At 36.1% G+C, this 18,897-nt stretch overlaps 1 protein-coding gene across 2 annotated transcripts in view; it reads right to left on the reverse strand.

Moving 5' to 3' along the window:
• Positions 1-11,545, reverse strand: part of LOC100920614 (cytochrome b5) — a 48,465-nt gene extending 36,920 nt beyond the window's left edge. Inside the window, exon 1 of one of the 2 annotated variants that reach the window (XR_004230994.1) lies at positions 11,279-11,545. Coding sequence is in view for 1 of the 2 variants with exons in the window: in XM_012541582.3 (XP_012397036.1) it covers positions 11,279-11,407 (129 nt within the window). In the remaining variant the exon portion in view is untranslated. The remainder of the gene's footprint in view (positions 1-11,278) is intronic. The other variant, XM_012541582.3, reaches the window with a different exon arrangement.
• Between the last annotated feature and the right edge of the window lie 7,352 nt (positions 11,546-18,897).

An 18,897-nucleotide genomic window follows, 5' to 3' on the forward strand; every position in this document is an offset into this window, starting at 1 on the left:
GACAAGAGCAGCAGGCTTAGACTCAAGAAGCCCATAGTACCCAATTAACCCCCTACTTTTTTGGTACTATGACCTTGGTCTAAGTCATGTAAACGTGGAAGCTGAATTAGATGATTTCTGTGGTCCTTTTTAGCTTTAAAAGCTATTAAGTCTATGACCTAATAAATTTTCAGTATTTTGGTACATCTTCAATTTAACTTATTATTAACTTATCCAGTCACTTCCTCCAGTAAGAAAGAATGTAATTCCTCCATTATCTTCTGCTATTTCTGTAGATTCCCTACCAAAAATATTCATTAGGATAATTCATCAAAGATGATAGATGTCTTTTTCTATATCTCTTAATGTTGTACATGTAGCAATGGACCATTTAAACTGTCTATTTGATTGATTTGATTTGCTCTCATCATATTACATCTTTTCTGCTATTACAACTCTGACATAACATTTTTCATAACACTTTCTCATTACTTAATGTTTTGGAGGTTATTCATATCCATCATGCATTTCTCTTATTTCCTTCAGTTTTCATATTCCAGAAACTGACATTCATGACTTTCAGGAATACAACTAGAGGATTAATATTGTGGAAAAGGGCCTTTGTTTCAAAGATGAAGCTATAGTCACTTAAACATTATACAGATTCATAAAGGCAACCTACTCTACTATTTCTAAAAAATGTTGGATCTCTGTCTAATTGCAGCATCTATTAAAGATAAATACAATGATAATCCAATTACATGTATTATCCATTCAACTGCATAATACAGTTTGAGCAATGATAATCAAAAGTGTCAAAATGGACAAAAAGCTAGCTTTAATAATAACACAAAGACCTGAGTAAATGTCTCATTTCTGACCAGTATGACCATTAGCAAGCCACCTATCCTCTCTGTCCTAAACAATTCTTAACAAATATATAAAGTCAGAGGGAAGATGTACTGGAATCTGTCCTGGTAGAGGAAGTTTCTTAATGAAATCATTTCCCAATCCCCAATACAGGGAATCAGCACTATTATTCACTTTGTTTTTCCTGAGTAAATAGTTAAGTCAAACTTTTTAAGTGATTATGAAATCTCAATGGCAATGTTATGCAGTATTCAGGAACTTTTTGAAAACACCATGTCGTCCACAAACAAGAACCTCTAGAGAACTCCACCATTTATGGATCTATAATCTTTGATTGGCGTCTATATTTGACCTTCTCCATGACTGTATAAATACAAACGTATTTACAGAATATATCTTCTAGAAGGCAAGAACTATTTCATTTTTGCCTTTCTATCTCCAGTTACAAGTATAGTTCTTAATAACATAGTAGGGCACTGATTGCTTTATCATTCATTAAATATTAATAGCGCTTTAATCAACCAAAGTTACTTCTACTCTGTTTGGGGGAAAATCTTATATAACTTTGACAATTAGGGATGCACATTTTTGAAAAGGAACTTTTACTGAAGCATTTTGCTCTACCAACTTAAATTTTTATAGTAATAATTGCAATTGGAATTTATTTTACCTGTCATTTTCAGTCAATTGTGTGTGTGAGAAAATAGAATATCATTTGCAAAAGCCTGCCTGTTCATAGTGTCAAAGTGCTGGACTTGGACTCAAGAAGATCTGAGTTCAAGTTCTACTTAGATACTGTGTTACCCTGAGCAAAATATTCTTCTCAGAGTCAATTTCCTTATCCATAAAAAGAGCTTAATAATCACAACTACTTCAAAGGGTAAAGTGAAAATCAAACCAATTGAGAGATATGTGAAGAGTATGTGAAGTATAAGAAAATGCTGGAAAGTCAAGCGAAGGAATTTGAACTTTATCTGGAAAAGACCTATTACAATGCTGTGAGGAGAAGAGTGACATGACCAGATTGCATACATGAGACAGGTAAGTTTGCAATTGACAGGAAAAATGAGGAATGGGCTGTTTGTTTCAGTTTTGTCTTTGTATTACAGTTTTGGCTTAATAAATGCTTGTAAATCTTGAAGAAAGGAGACAGAAAGGCAAGAATTCCTGTTCAGAGGCTACACCTGTTGTCTAGATAGATGATAATAATAGATGCTTACAGTGTTATGATAGCAGCAGGAGAAATAAAGATAGTAGCAGGAGAGCACATACAGGAGATATTCCAGAGAGAATCAGCAGAACTTGTCAACTGTCATAGACGTGAAATATAAAATCCAAGTTTCAAAAATAGGTGACTATAAAGTCAAGAGTAGCATTTTAGGAAAATAATCCCAGGTTTCAGAAATGTGTTGTTTGTCTGAGATGCCATAAAAACATCCAAATGAAGATGAATCCAGTTCTCAGAACAAGGTCAACACAGGCGATAGAAGATTTAGAAAGATAATATGCCTAAAGATAATCCCTAAAGGAATGTAATGAAAATGTCAAGATTAAGTGGAAATAGCAAGTACAATTCAGGTGTGTCAATAAGGAACATACACATTACAGTGTAGAACCAGAGTTAGAAAGAATCTCATAAGCCACATAGTTCAAAAACCCACTCTACAACATACATGTAAAAAAAAAAAAAAAAAAAAAAAACACAGCTGTCACCCAACCTTTGTTCAAAAGGGGAATATACTACCTAAGAAAGCAGTTCGGAGTTCGTTCTACTGTTGGATAACTCCAATTGTTAGAATGCTTTTTTTTTGTCTTCTTTTAGAAAATGCCTTTCTAGTTTTTACAAATAGATGAGAAAACCGGTCTTGTATTCTAAAGGCAAAATTTTGTTTATAATTCAAGCAATTGACAGATCTACAGCAAAAGAGTCACCTCCCCCAAGGACAATGAATCCAATACCCTCACTTTATAGATGAAGAAAATGAAAATTCAGGAACATTAAGTGACTTGCCCAATGTTACACAAGGGTGGGAAATATCAGAATCAAAAGTAAAAAGTTAACATACCCATCACATTTCATAATCAAATGAGATATTGTAAAGCAATTAGTACAATGCCTGACACCTATAGGTGCAAATATATGTTGGCTGCTTCTCAACTTCTCAGAATTATACAAATGTTACCATATAAACTTATATAGAAAACTAAACACAGAAAAACACAGAGAAAAACTAAACACAAGCGATTGGGGGCTTTTGACCTGAATAACAACCCAAGCTTTCATTTCAAGTAATTATCCTTCAAAATCCTGCAGTTATTAGCTCAAATAACTATGTAATTAGATATAGGAAACAACTAAGTTTCGCAAGCATAAAAGGAAGAAAACTAGATTCAATTTCATGTCTTTAAGTTCAAACATGAAATATTTATACAATAAAGCTTATAATCTTCTTGTACATTAAGCATCCATGAGTAATCAAAACCTTGATGCTATTTAAAGTGTTATTATGAACTGGCATTGCTTCTCTCAAATTTCTGCTTTTCTTCTTTGAAAAAAAAAGAAACCTACAACAAAATTTTTTCTTTCTGAAATGTTGTTTATTTTAACATCTTTAAAATTGGTTAAACTCCAAATGCTAACTAACCGAATCTATTTGATGCCAAAAAAATCCTATATTTAAATATAGAAAGGACTACTCCCCATAATTTGAGTCATGCTCTTGACTCCTATAGAAAGCCATATATCTAATTCTTATTTTCCAATTCAATTCTTATTCACTAGGGAACAGATCTCTGGCTACTAATCCACTCTCTGAACACTTTCTTGACTTATCATTCTGTTAAGGAAGAGGTCTCTCAAAGAGCCCCCAATAAACAGCATTTTTGATGGAAGGAGGTGACTTTTTTCCAACCATCCCATGCTTTCAATATGATCTGAAGAGATATATATTATTTGTCAAAAGTACAAACTGAACACCTAATTTTGTATGGTGCTAAACAAGTTGAAGTTTCTAACTTTAAAATGGACATGCTGGCATGAGCACATGTACAGAGTAACAGATGAACAAAAATTCCACAGCAACTGGACCAATAAGATCTAGGATCAGACTCTGACTTGGCAGAGTCTGACTCAGCATATTCTAGAAGTGTGATATTTGACAAGTAACTGAATTTCAGGTAGTTCTGCAAAATAAGGGGGACTGGAATAGATAATTCTAAAAGATCTCTTCCAGATCTAATATTCGATAATTGTGTGAAATAAACAAGTCGTATTCAAGTCAAACATAAGTTTATTCTAAGGAGGGGTAGATATCTCTATAACTAATTTTAAAATCAAGGAGAAATCTAGAGGTTCCAGTCAGACAGGGCAAAGAAAGCAGTCAATTCTTCTCTCATTAATCTTCTCCAAACTTGAAGGAGAGGAAATTTCTTTTTAAAGGAGTTAAGAGTTTTAGGAGACTAACTCATTGCCTAGAAAGGCAGGAATGGATTAAAGAGATAACATGCAATATTCAACAGTAACACAATAGAAAGTCATCAAGTTTTTAAAAAAAGGATCAAGGCAACAGAATAGATAACTTTAGTAATGTCAGAAAGGACAAATCAGACACAGGGCTAGAAGGAAGTAAGGCCAAAGAAGAGCTAATACTGATCAAAGCAAGAAATAGAAGTACATGATAACAAATGAGGGAAGTCATGCCTAAAGAAATGACAAGCAAGACAAAGGTAAACCAAACATTACTCAGTTTCCAGGCATGAGATACCCAATAAAGTCTGTTGCTACCCTACTACATGGGAGAAAGGATCAAGTGCTTAGTTCTAGTGAATTTCAAAAAGGATGTATTTTAAATTTATTTCAGATAAGCAGAAATGGCTACCTTAAGGAATCCTAATGAGTAAGAAATCTTAAGTGGGTCTTGGTCATGTCTTTTGTCTAACTTTTACTTTGCTGAGAATATGAGAACATGTTTGCAGTGGAATACCAGGAAAGTACAAAGAAGTTGGAGGGCCATCCTTTCTTGTGCATTAATTAATGAGTATCCTTTATTGCAGGGCTGTGTTTACCCCCAGAAATCTGGCCAGTTTCTGGAATAAACATAATCCCCTTAAAGGAATAAACAAATATTCTCTTTGGTGGGCCTCTTGTGATGGAGCATCCTATACCTGGGAGGCTGCTCTATATCTCAAGAGTTAGGTATCAAGTGAGAATACTTAGTGTAGTCCCTTCTTTGTTCTCAGCCTATAAAAACCTCTTAGTGTAAAGGGACTTTGGGATAGGAAGTACTTGTACAGCTTGGCCAGCAATGGCTCTCACTCAAGACTCTGAATAGCTGTGACCTTTTTCCAAACCAAGGAATTCAGATGTTGATGCTTCCTCAGAGTGGTGATGATGTATGTTGTTTTTTATAGTGGCCACCGTGTTTGTTAACTGCATAGTACTTTTGTACTATGAGTTTACTCTTCCTGTATGTATTATTTAAATCAAGGTTATGAGCAGTAATAAACTTGTACTCACCTTCTTTAAAACTATGCTTGTTGAAATACGAATTCCAAACCTAGATTAATCTTATACCAGCAGAAACAGCTACCAGGATAAACACCAAAAAAGGGTACATATGTTGGCATGGACCAGAATGGTTGGCAGTTTTATGAAGAACAATATACATGGGGTTGAGAGGTAAGTCTAGGCTTCCAGCCCTAACTCTTCACTAACTGCTTAGGTATGTTTCTTTAGGTATCAGTTTCCCCATCTGAAGCAAGATGTTTTGAGATCGGATGATCTTCAAGGATCCTTACAATTCTAACAGCCTATGTTTGCACTTGTGGTAGGCCCTGCAAAATGAGTAAGAAGTAAGTAAGAGAAGAGTGTAAGAGAGCTTTATAAAAAATGCATAGAAAATTGTGGAAGTTGATTAAAAACCTCCTTTTAAAGTTTAACTGAAAACATTAAGAAATAAAAATATTTCTCAAGTTTAAAGTCCTTTCCTGACTTTTCCCCTTAGGTGTATAAAAGGTCAAGAACAAAGGCTAAGGTTCCTAGAATAATTAATAATAGTAGCAACTAACATTTATATAGCAGTGGCAGGCACTGTGCTATGTCCTCTGCAATTATTATCCCACTTGCTCTTCATAACCACTTTGAGAATCATGCGCTATCATTATCCTCATTTTACAGATGAGGAAACTGAATCAAACAGTAGTCAAATGATTTGCCTAGACTCCTTCAGCTAATCTGAGACTACATTAAACTCAAGATATTCCTGAATGATTCCAATAATCTATCCAGAGATACCTAGCTGAAAATGGATTAATGGTAGTATCCAATCTTAGAACCAAAAGAAAAAGTCTTGTCTAGTTAAGATCATGGCCTTCTCCACTTCCTGAACGGATGAGAGTTACAACATACATAAAGGACATACTTTCAAGATCTCTTTGATGACTTTAGGAGAATCTTTGAAGTGAGTGGGCAAAAAAGGAACTGACTGGTTTTAGAAGATTAAGTGACTATTGTTTTATTACATGGACTAGACTAGTAACCAAAAATGGCCTTTTATCATATCACGACATTTTCCTTTTTGAAAATTCCTATAAATATTACTTTAAATTAACCTGTGTTAGAGAAACAATTCTGAGGGCCAAGAGGGGATTCTGCTATTTAAACATTCCTTTCTCAAACAGAAAATATTTGAATTTAGGATGATAAACTAATAACAATTATTTCTGGTACATATATGCCTAAATTGCAGAGTACTGTATAAATTTTTTTCTTAGATAAAAGGCATATAGGATGAGAATGAATTATATTTTCAAAGTTAACCATGATTCAGAACAGCTTTATTAAAATTAAGGGTACATGTTGGAAGTTAATAGAAAATAAGCAGGGACAGAAGAGGAAAGGTTGGACTTGATTTGATACAGTGGTTGTTGGAAGCAAGTTTAAGTTCGTGAGCAAGGGGACAACATGCTGATAAACAAGAAAATTACAACAAAGGACTAGCTAATTCTTTTACCTTTTTTTGTATTAAAGTCAGTCCCACTGTTTAATGTTCAAGTGGTTCTTGTGGTATGTATAAAACTAATGATAACAACAGTAAAGTCCTCAATGGTATAAAATTCTGTCGTCAGCAGCTGCTTGTCCTAGGGTAAGCTCAAATTCAATTAATACATGGAAAATGTAAACAATCCAAATGACAGACAGCAAATCCAAAAAAGCAGTTGAAGAGCCTGGAAACAATCAATATTCTGCATTCTATCAGGAGAAATAAACTGCAAAATACCATATAAAAGCTAGTACTAGAACTACTTCTTTTAAAGTATCAAATATTAGTAAGGCTTTTAAGAATGAAAAAGTAATGTGCTTCTGTTTGCTTGAGAATTCTCTACAATGTACTTTCAAATTGAAGGTAATGAAATAATGAGGAAGTAGAGAAAGCAGTACTAAAGAAAACTTGTTCTTAGCTAATCTATCCAATGAACAGTTTGTTCTCAACCTCAGAGGACTTTTGTGTAAGTCCTTTGTCTCTCTATCCTTTTAAAGAAGAATTGCAGAAAGAAATAGATTGTGATGACATTTAAAGGAGGTCTTTGTTTTCTTCCCTTTGTTACCTCCCTCGAGTAATTTCCCCTGAAAAGAAATGGTAAAGTTTTTAGAGAAGAAAAATATGGTAGGTTTGGTATGGCAGCAAGAGGATTTCAGTGATATAGAATTTAAAATAATCCCTTTAATCTATTAATTGTACGGCAGAAAGAACACTGGCTTTGGAATCTAAAGAACCTTACTCACGTAGTCAAACATTTCTTTAGAGCCTAACAAGTACGTGCCAGGCAGTGTACTAAGCAACAAGAATCCAAAAGGTAAAAAAAGGGGCCCTGCTCTCAAGAATCTCACATATTAATGGGTAAGACAACCTGCAAACAACTAAGAGAAAAGGCACTAAGGTTAAGGAAGAAAGATTAAGGCTTCCTTCCATACAAGTCAGGGTCTTAGCTGAGAAGGGAAGCCAGAAGGGGGAGGTCCAGGTATCAAGGACAGTCAGTGAAAACATTCCAAACCTTCTGTAACCTTTGTCAAACCACTTCCTTTCATTGGATCTGCTTCTTCATGTACAAAATTAGAGGACTAGACTAGATCATTACTAAGATCTTTTTCAGCTCTAAATATCTGATTTGAGATCTTGAAGTAGAGTGAAATAACCCTGAGTTCTTGAAGAAAAAGCATAAAATCTGGTAGGTATTATCTAGCTGTAATGACTTAACCCTGGTCAGTGATGTGTGCCGATTATCCATATACAATCTTATCATCAGGTGAAACACAGGAGGTGCAATTACATAGCTCAACAAAATAATCTGTTTCTTTTTTCTCCTTTTTTTTCCCCTGAGGCAATCGGGGTTAAGTGACTTGCCCAGGGTCACACAGCCAGAAAGTGTTAAGTGTCTTGAAGTCCTATTTGAACTCAGGTCCTCCTGACTTCAGGGCTAGTGCTCTATCCACTGCACCACCGAGCTGCCAGGAGAATCCATATGTTTCAAATCACAAACATGAAGAATTTAAGTAAATATCACTTTACAAATCTCATATGTTATACAGGGAACAAAGGCCCTAGAACTTTCTTAGATGACTAAAGGAAAACTGTTTATGCCTGAATTTTCTGTCAATTTACACTTTCATTTCACTTTGAGTAAACTGATTTTTTATAAATGAAATTCAACCTTGCAAAATTTACATTTTTGGAATCATAAGACGGGTTAGAAGAAAACTCATGAGCCATGTACTTCAAGCCCCTCATTTCAAAGAAAAAAAGACTGAAGCTCAGGGAAGTTGTGACTTCCACATAGTCACCCCCGATAATAATAAAAGAAAAGTTTGTTTGTTTGTTTGTTTTTTTATTTAATAGCCTTTTATTTACAGGATATATACATGGGTAACTTTACAGCATTAACAATTGCCAAACCTCTTGTTCCAATTTTTCACCTCTTACCCCCCCCACCCCCTCCCCTAAATGGCAGGATGACCAGTAGATGTTAAATATATTAAAATATAACTTAGATACACAATAAGTATACATGACCAAAACATTATTTTGCTGTACAAAAAGAATCAGACTCTGAATTATTGTACAATTAGCTTGTGAAGGAAATCAAAGATGCAGGTGTGCATAAATATAGGGATTGGGAATTTAATGTAATGGTTTTTAGTCATCTCCCAGAGTTAAAAGAAAAGTTTGAATCCAGATTTTCCTGCATTTAACTCTATTCTTAGATTCACTAGGAGGTAACCAGAAGGTCCAAGTCAAAAGATCAGAGGAGACACTTTCACTGGCTATGTGACCCTGGACAAGTCAACTTACTTATTAGTCTCTGCTTTCATAGTTCTTTTATCTGTAAAATGGGATAACAGCACCTTTATCACAAGGATTTTATGGGAATCAAATGAGTTAACAGGTAGCACTTTGCAAACTTTAAAGGTTATATGTTATTTACGATTCCAAATTCACCAGAAAAATAACAATACATATCTAAACTTTAAAAAAAAATTCCCTGTAATATCTTTAAACAAAATTAAAAATAAAACTAACTTTAAGAAAATAAAACCAAAATCTAAACACTACAAATGCTTAGAAAAGAAAAAAAAGATTATTGCAAATAGGGATTGGGGCAGTTAAGCTAGATAGTCCTCTAACTTTGAGAATAATAACAATTCCATTGCTCTTATGTAAATCTGAAGCAAAGTGGCAGCAGATAAGATTTTTGAACCTGGAGTCTGGAAGACGCCAGCGCTATCCTGCCTCAGATATTTATTACCCAGTTGCATGATTCTTGGCAAATCCCTCATAGCCCTTTATTCCTTATCTTCTCACCTTTCAAATGTGGGTAACAAAGACAGCTCCCTCACTAGATAGTTCTGAGGGAGGGAAAGGAGTTAATATATTAAATTGCTTTTCAAATTTTAAAAGTTCTATATAAATTCTATTATCATTATTGAAGAAATCTGGGTATTTGACTAAAGATGGTTCCTCTTCATTGTCTATAGAAGAGGACATCTCAAACCTAAATTGCCTCTTGCAAACTATTTTTAATTAAATCAGGACACATATCATTTCATTATCACATCAGATGCTGAAATAAATATTCTATACAATAAAAAAGTTTACCACTGAATGTCGAACTCACCATTGAATGTGAGAGTACAAAACAAAACATTCTTTCTTTATAAATTAAGGCCAACTAATTAATGAAAAACAAACGGCTAGGTTATTTATTTTTTTCTAAGTTAGGCAAATAAATAGCTGCACCAAGCATGTGTTCATTCCAGGTTTCTGTGTGCTGTTCAATTCACAGGGATATTTAAAATTTATACGTCAGTATAAATGAATCGTACTACAAGACACAAACTCCCACCAGTAATTAACACCTTCAAAGTCAGGGGATCCTATTCTGGATGGCCTAATGGATTGTGCTAAATTTGGAGTCAGGAAGACCTCAATTCTAGCCCTGCCTCAGATGCCCGAGACCCTAAGAAACCTAGTAAGACTATGCAGGCCCGGTTTCCTCATCCGTTGCGGAGGTGACGCCTGATTCAAAAGTGGTATGGCAGGCGTAACAAATGTAAGGGGCTTTTGCATAAACACTGGCTATTACTATTGTTTGCCAGAAAAGGCCTCAAAATTAGCGGGTTAACAACATCAGCTAGGCAGGTTCTAGCTTGTGAAATGTAAGATGCTATCTAGGGTGTAGGCTGTAAAGGTGTAAGGCCAGAATCCCGTCCTTTTAGAGCACAACCCACCTCCTATACACCTAGCGGGGCACTTCCTTTAGTAGACTTACAACTTGCTCCCCTAACGACGCATTCCCACCTCTCCAACGGGCGGTGGGTTCTCTTGCCCTCTCTCCTTTCCCCCCCTCTGTCAGACGACCCCCCTCCCACGCCCCCGGGGGCGATGCTAATCACCGCCTCCCTCGGGAGGAGAGGATGCCCATCCCGCCCCTTTCAGGTACCCCTAAGTTTGCCGTACTTTACTAGGCAGACAGCACCGCAGGAGCGTTTGCTTCCAAACTAAACACGAAAGAAAAAGAGCGGAAAGCAAAAGCAAAGCCCCGAGGCTCCCGGCGGCAGGGCTAGCAAGTTTCTGGGGGGCGCACTCCCACCCGCCGGCTCCCGGTCGCTGCCAGGACAGACAGGGCGTTTCAGAGCTCTTCGCCAGCCACTGGAGACGTGGAACTCTCACGGGGACGGAGTGCCGTCTATTTCGCGATCCCACAGGGCGCCCCGCCGCCCCCGATTTCGCCTCCCAGACAATGGGGACCCAGGGCAAGCGCCCCGAGAGGCCCGAGCCAAACACAGAGGGCCGCCGCAGGCGGGCCCCCGCCGCGCCGCTCACCCGGCCCGGCCGACGGCGTGGCTGCGGCCCCAACGCCCAGCGCAGCTCACCTCCTCCAGGAACTTGGTCAGATCGTAGACTTTGTAGTGCAAGATGAGCCAGGTGCTCTTGCTGTGGTTGTGCTTCTGGATCTCCTCCAGCGTGTAGTACTTCACCTTCTCGTCCGACTGCTCCGCCATCGCGGCCCACGAGGAGAGTCGGCAGCTTCTCACCAGAGGAGGAGACCCGCGGGCGGCTCACGCAATTATGACCCTGGACATTTCTTTCACCAACTCCCCAGCTCTGTCTGAAAGGGGTGGGTCCCCGAAAAAATGGGGTGGTGGAGACGGAAGAGGACAAAGGGCTTCGGTTGGCCGTGGACCCCGTCACTCACGCTAAGGCACGCCCACGCTTCCGTACGGGTTCGTCCCACTCTCGCGCGCTGGTCGCTAATTGGCTGAGAGAGATGCTCTTCTTGTAAACAGAAGACCGAGAGAGAGGCCAGGCCCGGGCCTTATCTTTGGGCGACGTTGAAGGTGCACGCGATTGGTTAATAGAGGGGCGGAGGGGCCGAAGAAGGTCAAAGGTTTGTGGAAGTGATGTCTGGAAGGCTCCTCTGGGTTGGAAGAGGCGAAGATTGGGCGAGCCCGGGAGGGCGGAGAGGGAAGCGCAGTTTGGGGCCTGCCGGGAAAGAAAGCCGCGTGTTTGCCTTAAAGAATTTGTTGAGCCGAAAAGAAGAGTAAGCGATGCTAAAAATCAGTAAAATCTATTTCCGAAAAGGCATAGAAAATTTTTTAAAGTAAAATCTATTGTTAGAGATATGTTTAAAGATACAACCTCCTGCCCCCCAAAATACAGTCTTTTTCCAGCCTCTAATAAAGCCAGTGTATCTCCTTTGTACATAAGCCGTTTGCAGGCCAAAGTTAGAGGGTGAGATCCCTGAGCCCTTTTTTGCCTTTCCATACCAGTATATAGTGGGTGCCTAATAGATGCATATTTATTCAGGCAACTTAAAAGAGCCCGCAAAACCTGAATTCTGAGAAACTGGCTTGACCACTAAATTCTCAGCTTCTTCAATTCTAAAATGAGCATAATATAACAGCTTCGCTGGATTGTTCTGTGGAGCAAAAAGGGTGACGTTTCAAGCTATGTCGATTCTAGTTTTAATATTTACTATTAAAGATAATTAAATCTACTTCAATGCAAACAAGATAACACCAAAAACGGCTTGCAAACTCTAAAGCATTAATAAGTCACCTATGATAGCTTTTATTATATATTATGTTCTGTCATATCTATAAATTCTAGTTATCTCTTACACAAACTATACTTTTAAAAACACAATAGCAATTAAATTTAAAATCCATTTTAATAGCCAAAGTATTGATAAAAATCTATTTTGAAGGAATATATCAATTAAAATCTGATTGTTTTTAGTTTTTTGCTGAGGCAACTGGGATTAAGTGACTTGCCCAGGGTCACACAGGTAGTGTTAAGTGTCTGAGGTCAGATTTGAACTCAGGATCTGTTGACCTCAGGGCTGGTGCTCTATCCACTGCACCATCTAGTTGCCCCTAAAATCTGATTGTTTTTAAGGGAATCCCCATTCAATTACCTAGATTCTTAGAGCTGTCAAAGACTCTAGAGATCATCTAATCCAAGGTTTCTTACCTTCTTAGGTTGTGTTTCTTAACACAAGTCCATGAACTTGTGTTAGGTTTTTTATTGGTGGGGTTTTAATGACTACTCCAACATAATTGCTTTTCCTTATACTACTATCTGCTTTTATGCATTTAAAAACATTCTAGTGAAGTCTCCTTCAGATTGTCAGAGTTCCATGACACAAAATGATCTAGCACAAAATTCTGATCTAGTCCAAAACCCTTTCCTTGCAGATTAGAAAATGGGTTCACCTCTGTGACATTCAAAGTAGGAAGCTAGTTAGTAGCAAAGGTTTTCTTCCAGTCCTTATAACCAAAGATTCAGTATCATAAGATTATAGAGTTGTAGAGGTTTGGGGATGTCAATAGTTCAACCCCTCATTTCACAGATGAGGAAACTGGTTTACAAGACCTTGGTAACAAAGATAATATTTTATGTCAAGACTTTCACTAACATCATAAAAGCAAAGATGTCATTATAATAAGTCCCTACAATAATAGAATAATATAAAACATGCAGCACTCAATTTATTAGTATACATTAGGATTCAATGCACTATCGAGTCTACAATTCACAAGAGTAAGATGACTATTATAAATTTGCCCTATCAAAAACCATTAGCTTTTATGTTTGCTAACTAAAGTTGTTTAATGAAAACAAAAGCACTTTTAAAAGAAAGAATTTTTAAATTTAGAACAATTTGAATGGCAACTTTAATAGTTGTCAGGAGAAAACAAACACCTTTTTCCTTATATTTTCCTATAGAAGGCAGATTTTCCAAATCATTCTTTTTAGCATTTATTGCTCACCTATAGGTTTCCAAAATCACTAGGAAATTCCAGTAGTGGAGTTTGAATACAGGTCCTCTTACTTCAGGGCCAATGTGTTCTTTCAATACATCACACAGCCTCTTTTACTGTCTAATAAAGTCTAATTGTGAGTAAGGTAAGTTATTGTATTAGTAATAAATTATTGTATTAGTAATAAAGATGTACATAGAAGACACATGAGTAAAAGACTTGAGATAAATCTGGACTGACCATATGACAGTTTGAAAGTTGTTTGTGAAAATACTCCTAGAGATTCCATTTGACTTAACTATGTATATATGTTATCAGGGTATTTGTATACACTATTTGGGCCTAACTTTTGGAAGAACATTCTAAGCTCATATGGTCTGATCAGCTGGTTGGACACACTGTCATTCCAATAGAAAGTTATCATTTTGTTCCTTGTTGAGAATGAAGAATAATCATCGACTGGTTGGTCATTTGTTTCCGTAGCTTATTTTACAGGGTTAACTGACTTGTTCAGAATCACACTGCTAGTAAATGTCTGAGGTCAGATTTGAACTCATGACGATGTGTCTTTTTGACTCCAGAGCAGGCACTGTATCTACTATGCCATCTTGCTGCCATGATTATACACATATCTGGTAATACCTGAGAGCGAACTCCAGCCCACAACCCAAGTAACAGTTGATTTTAAGACATATACTCTTTCCACTATAATATCATAATGAAACCAAACTTAAAAGTAAATTATTTGGATCATTATACCATATACAGGTTACTGTATATATAATATAAACATTTTGATAGACAAAATAAAATTGAGATCATTTCAAATGGTATTTGGTATATAATAATTGTATTTTAAGTACTCAAAAATATAAAATTTCATCCTCCTTTTTCAGGATAATTGAAATTGCCCATGACTCCCAAAACTTCCACCAGTCCAACAGATATGCCACCTCTTTCAAGAATACTGAAACAAGGAAGCATCATTTGATTTGGTTAATCGTATTAGAAAGTGGTAGATGAAGACATATAGGTATTGTTCACCATACCTATTTTATATTCATACTATAGTGAACAACCAAAGTAAAGAAAGAGTTAGACAAATATTTATAATTGTTCCTCTCCACTGGCCAGCAATTATTGACATTTATAAAACTGCTTTCTTCCTAAGGTACCCCAGACAAAAGAAAGATATGAATGCATTCTTCTTTTCCAATCCATAGACTAAAAACAAACATTTAAACTTTTTACAATTTGAACTTCACCTTCTCTATGAAAATGTAAATACTTGGAAGAAGTTAGGTGTATTTGAACAATTGCTGTGGCCCATTTTCAAATAGACACACTCAAGAGTGAGTAAAAAAAGGTAGATAGACCATATTCTATTCATTATTGTCTTTCCTATTTCAACTTCTCAAATAGTTTGCATAACATTCATATATTTAAAATTCTATGATAAAATAACTATTTTACTGACAAACTTTGGTTTTATATTGTGATTTTTAATACTGCTTTTTGTTTTTAGATCATCTTCCTTTCCAGCTTCTCATATAATTTTCATAATCTTCATGTATTTAAAGTCTCATAGTAGATGAAGTAGATCTTTCACTTACAAACTTATTATAATTTTTACTGCTATTTCTTGGTTTTGTATTATTTTTATTTCTAAATATAGCATTTCTCCCATCCCTCTCCAATCCAGGGTTACATAGAATATATAATAAATTTTTTAAAAAATAGTTTAGTAAAACTAATTAATTAGCACATTAACCTAGCCAGACCTTAGTATATGCAATATTCCACACCCATAATTCTCCACTTCTGCAAGTTATCATACAGAATTCAGGTATTTTGGTTTTCTTTTTATTGTTGTGTTGTTATTTATCTAGGATTATTAAACTTCTAGATTTACTCAGTGTGAACAAATTGATTTGAAAACATTTCCTATAACAAATAGGTAATAGATATTATGAGTTACTGCCTTATTTTTAAAGTATTTGTTAATGCCCATTGCCACCTGGGAAGGGTCCAGACTCAAACTGTGGGAATACCAAGATAGTGAGATAATGTACTAACAAGAAAAGCATTAATAAAAGTTATAGAAATGATTATACAGTTCTGTTTATGCTTATAGCAGCAAGGCGATTAGCAAGGTCCTTGTGAAGCAACTACTTATGCTTTAAACATCATAGCTCAATATGGATAGATGCTTTAATGAGACAATTATAATTCCTTTTATTTAGACTAAAGTTAGACATTCTGTCTAGAAAGTCATATAGGTCATGTAGGTGGTTGCTCAATGTCTCACTGATTGATCATTATGCAACATTGTTATTCAGTCACACTCTGTGACCTCATTTGGGGTTTTCTTGGCAAAAATTTTGGAATGATTTACCATATCCTTCTCCAGCTCATTTTACAGATGAAGAAATTGAGGCATACAAGGTTAAGTGATTTGCAAGATTACATAGGTCAAATTTTAACTCAGTTCCTATTGACTCCATACCCAGCACTCTATCTACTTTGTCACCTAGCTGCTCCATTAGGAAAGAAGGGTCCCCAATAGCTTAAAATCTGGGGTATTATTAATAGTGGAGTTCTGCTAAACTAGTTCAAGCAGTAGTCACTCCTTGACTGACCAAGTGTTGTATGAAGTTAATTGTATATTACATATGTGTGTGTATTTATGAATCTATGTATATATGTATGTGTAGCTAGAACTAAGAAAAAGACTCTTTGTTCAATCTATCTTTCTATAATATTCACAAATTTTCTTTTTTCCTAGGTACTTATGAGGTTTTTTTTGGGGGGGAGGGGTTGGTATTTAATCATTTCTTTTGTAATGTAGGAAATAAATAGCCATCCTATATTTGTTACTGTATTTCTGTTATAAAGTGGATTTTCAGGGTAGCAGTAGATTGAGCACCAGCCCTGGAGTCAGAAGGACTTGTGTTCAAATGCAGCCTCACTAATTCCAATAGATTTGTGATAGAGCCATGATTTGTGATAGAACCAGTTTTCCCCAGAAAGGGGACTCTGGGGACTGAATGTAGATCACAACATGGTATTTTCACCTTTTTTGGTTTTGCTGCTTGCTTTTTGCTTTCTTTTTTTTGCTTTTCATTTTTTCCCTTTTTGAGCTGATTTTTCTTATGCAATGTAGTAAAAGTGAAAATATGTATAGAAGAATTGCCTATATTTAACACATATTGGATTACTTGCTGTTTAGGGGAGGCACTGGGGGAAGGGAAGGAGAAAAATTTGGAAAAGGTTTTGCAAAAGTGAATGTTGAAGACTGCATATATTTTTTAAAATAAAAAGGTATTTAAAAAAAGAAATTTGGTATATATATGCACACAATTGGGGAATGACTGAATAAGTTATGGTATGTGAATGTAATGGAATACTATTGTTCTATGAGAAAAAAATGAGCAGGCTGATTTCAGAAAAACCTAGAAAGACTCAATGTGAACTGATGCTAAGTGAAATGACCAGAACCAAAAGAACATTGTACACAATAATAGCCAGATTATGTGATGATGAACTATGAAAAACTTAGCTCTTCTCATTAATGCAGTGATATGTTTAAAATATGTTTAAAATGATAACCTATATCAAATTGCTTGTTTTCTTGAAAAGGGTGGAGGTAAGGGAGAGGGAAAATTTTAGAACTCAAAATCTTAGAAAAATGAATGTTGAAAACTTTCTTTACATGTAATTGGAAAAATAAAAATTGTGGGGACAGAAAAAACTCCAGCCTCAGTCCATGGAGAATATATAATTATTCTATATTCTACCTCTGTGGTGGCACTTTGATTGGTTTTGGAAACATTCAAAAAAACATGTATCAGCCATTATTATCTTTTGCTTCAATTGCTTTTTAGAGAATCTTGATGACTTTTTTTTTTTTTTTTTTAATCACAGCATCTAATGAGAAAGTTTGTTTAAGTGTAAAGACCTTAAGGCCTTTTCTTCATCTGAATCAATATGAACTTAAGAAACAAGTCTCAGTCCTGGCCTTTTCAGAAAGGTTGAGAGAGTAAACAATGGAAATCTGGAAGTGACTGGTTCAGTTTTGGTTTTGCAGCCAATCATTCAATAAAAATTTATTAAGCTTATGTTATGTGCCAGGCATTGTGCTAAGCACTGGACATACAAAGAAATGTAAAACACAGCCCCTACCATTAAGAAGCTCACATTCTAATGGAGAACATCCAATGAAAAGAACTATGCATAAATAAGCTATATGCAGGATAAAGTATGAACAGAGGGAAAGCAATGGAATTTTTAAAAAATCAGGAAAGCCAATAGAACATTAATGCCTCAAGGAATAATCAACAATTTTTGAGTAATCTTTAAAACCCTAAACCGCAGAATAATCCATCTAACATGCTACATGAGGACATGAACTTAAGTGAGTCTAATGTCAGAACTGAACTAAATTATGAGCCTAGCCCCTGCCTTCACAGATCCAGAGAATAGGATATTTTGTTCCCAAGGTGTTGGGGAAAAATGCTTTCTTATTGCTATGCCTTCAAAGTAATTATTTCTATAAAAGTTAATGTTACATGGCTAAAAGGAACGGGAGGAATAATCGTGGTCCCCTACTGATGTTGAGAACACAGACAGTGGGGACTTGAAACAATGGGCTATAAAGAATAAGAAACCCTTCAAGGAGTCCCTAGAACACTGAAGGTAAATCCAGCCGACTTGGCTCTGGAAGAGTGAGTCAGAGCATCTAAACCAGGGGTCCTCAAACTACGGCCTGTGGGCCAGATGTAGCAGCTGAGGACATTCATCCCCCTCACCCAGGGCTTTGAAGTTTCTTTATTTAAAGGCCCACAAAACAAAGTTTTTGTTTTTACTATAGTCCAGCCCTCCAACAGTCTGAGGGACAGTGAACTGGCCCCTTATTTCAAAAAGTTTGAGGACCCCCGATCTAAACTATAATAGAATATTCATTTACAAAAAGATCTTGGCAGACTACCTTGACAAATCTCATAATCTATATAATGATAAGAAAACAAAACCAAGATAGACAAAACCAAACAGGATAAAAATCAATAAAGGTAGAATCTTTTAGTTATATTTAAAGAATCAACTTTTAAGAATCAGGGTGGACCACAGAACATAGCTAGAAAATAGTTTATGCAAAAAGAAAGAGGTTCTAGCTGATTTCAAATTCAATATGAGATATTATTGTGGCAAAACAACCCAAAAGCCAATGT

The sequence above is a fragment of the Sarcophilus harrisii genome, chromosome 1, assembly GCF_902635505.1.
Source record: "Sarcophilus harrisii chromosome 1, mSarHar1.11, whole genome shotgun sequence".
Taxonomy (NCBI): Eukaryota; Metazoa; Chordata; class Mammalia; order Dasyuromorphia; family Dasyuridae; genus Sarcophilus; species Sarcophilus harrisii.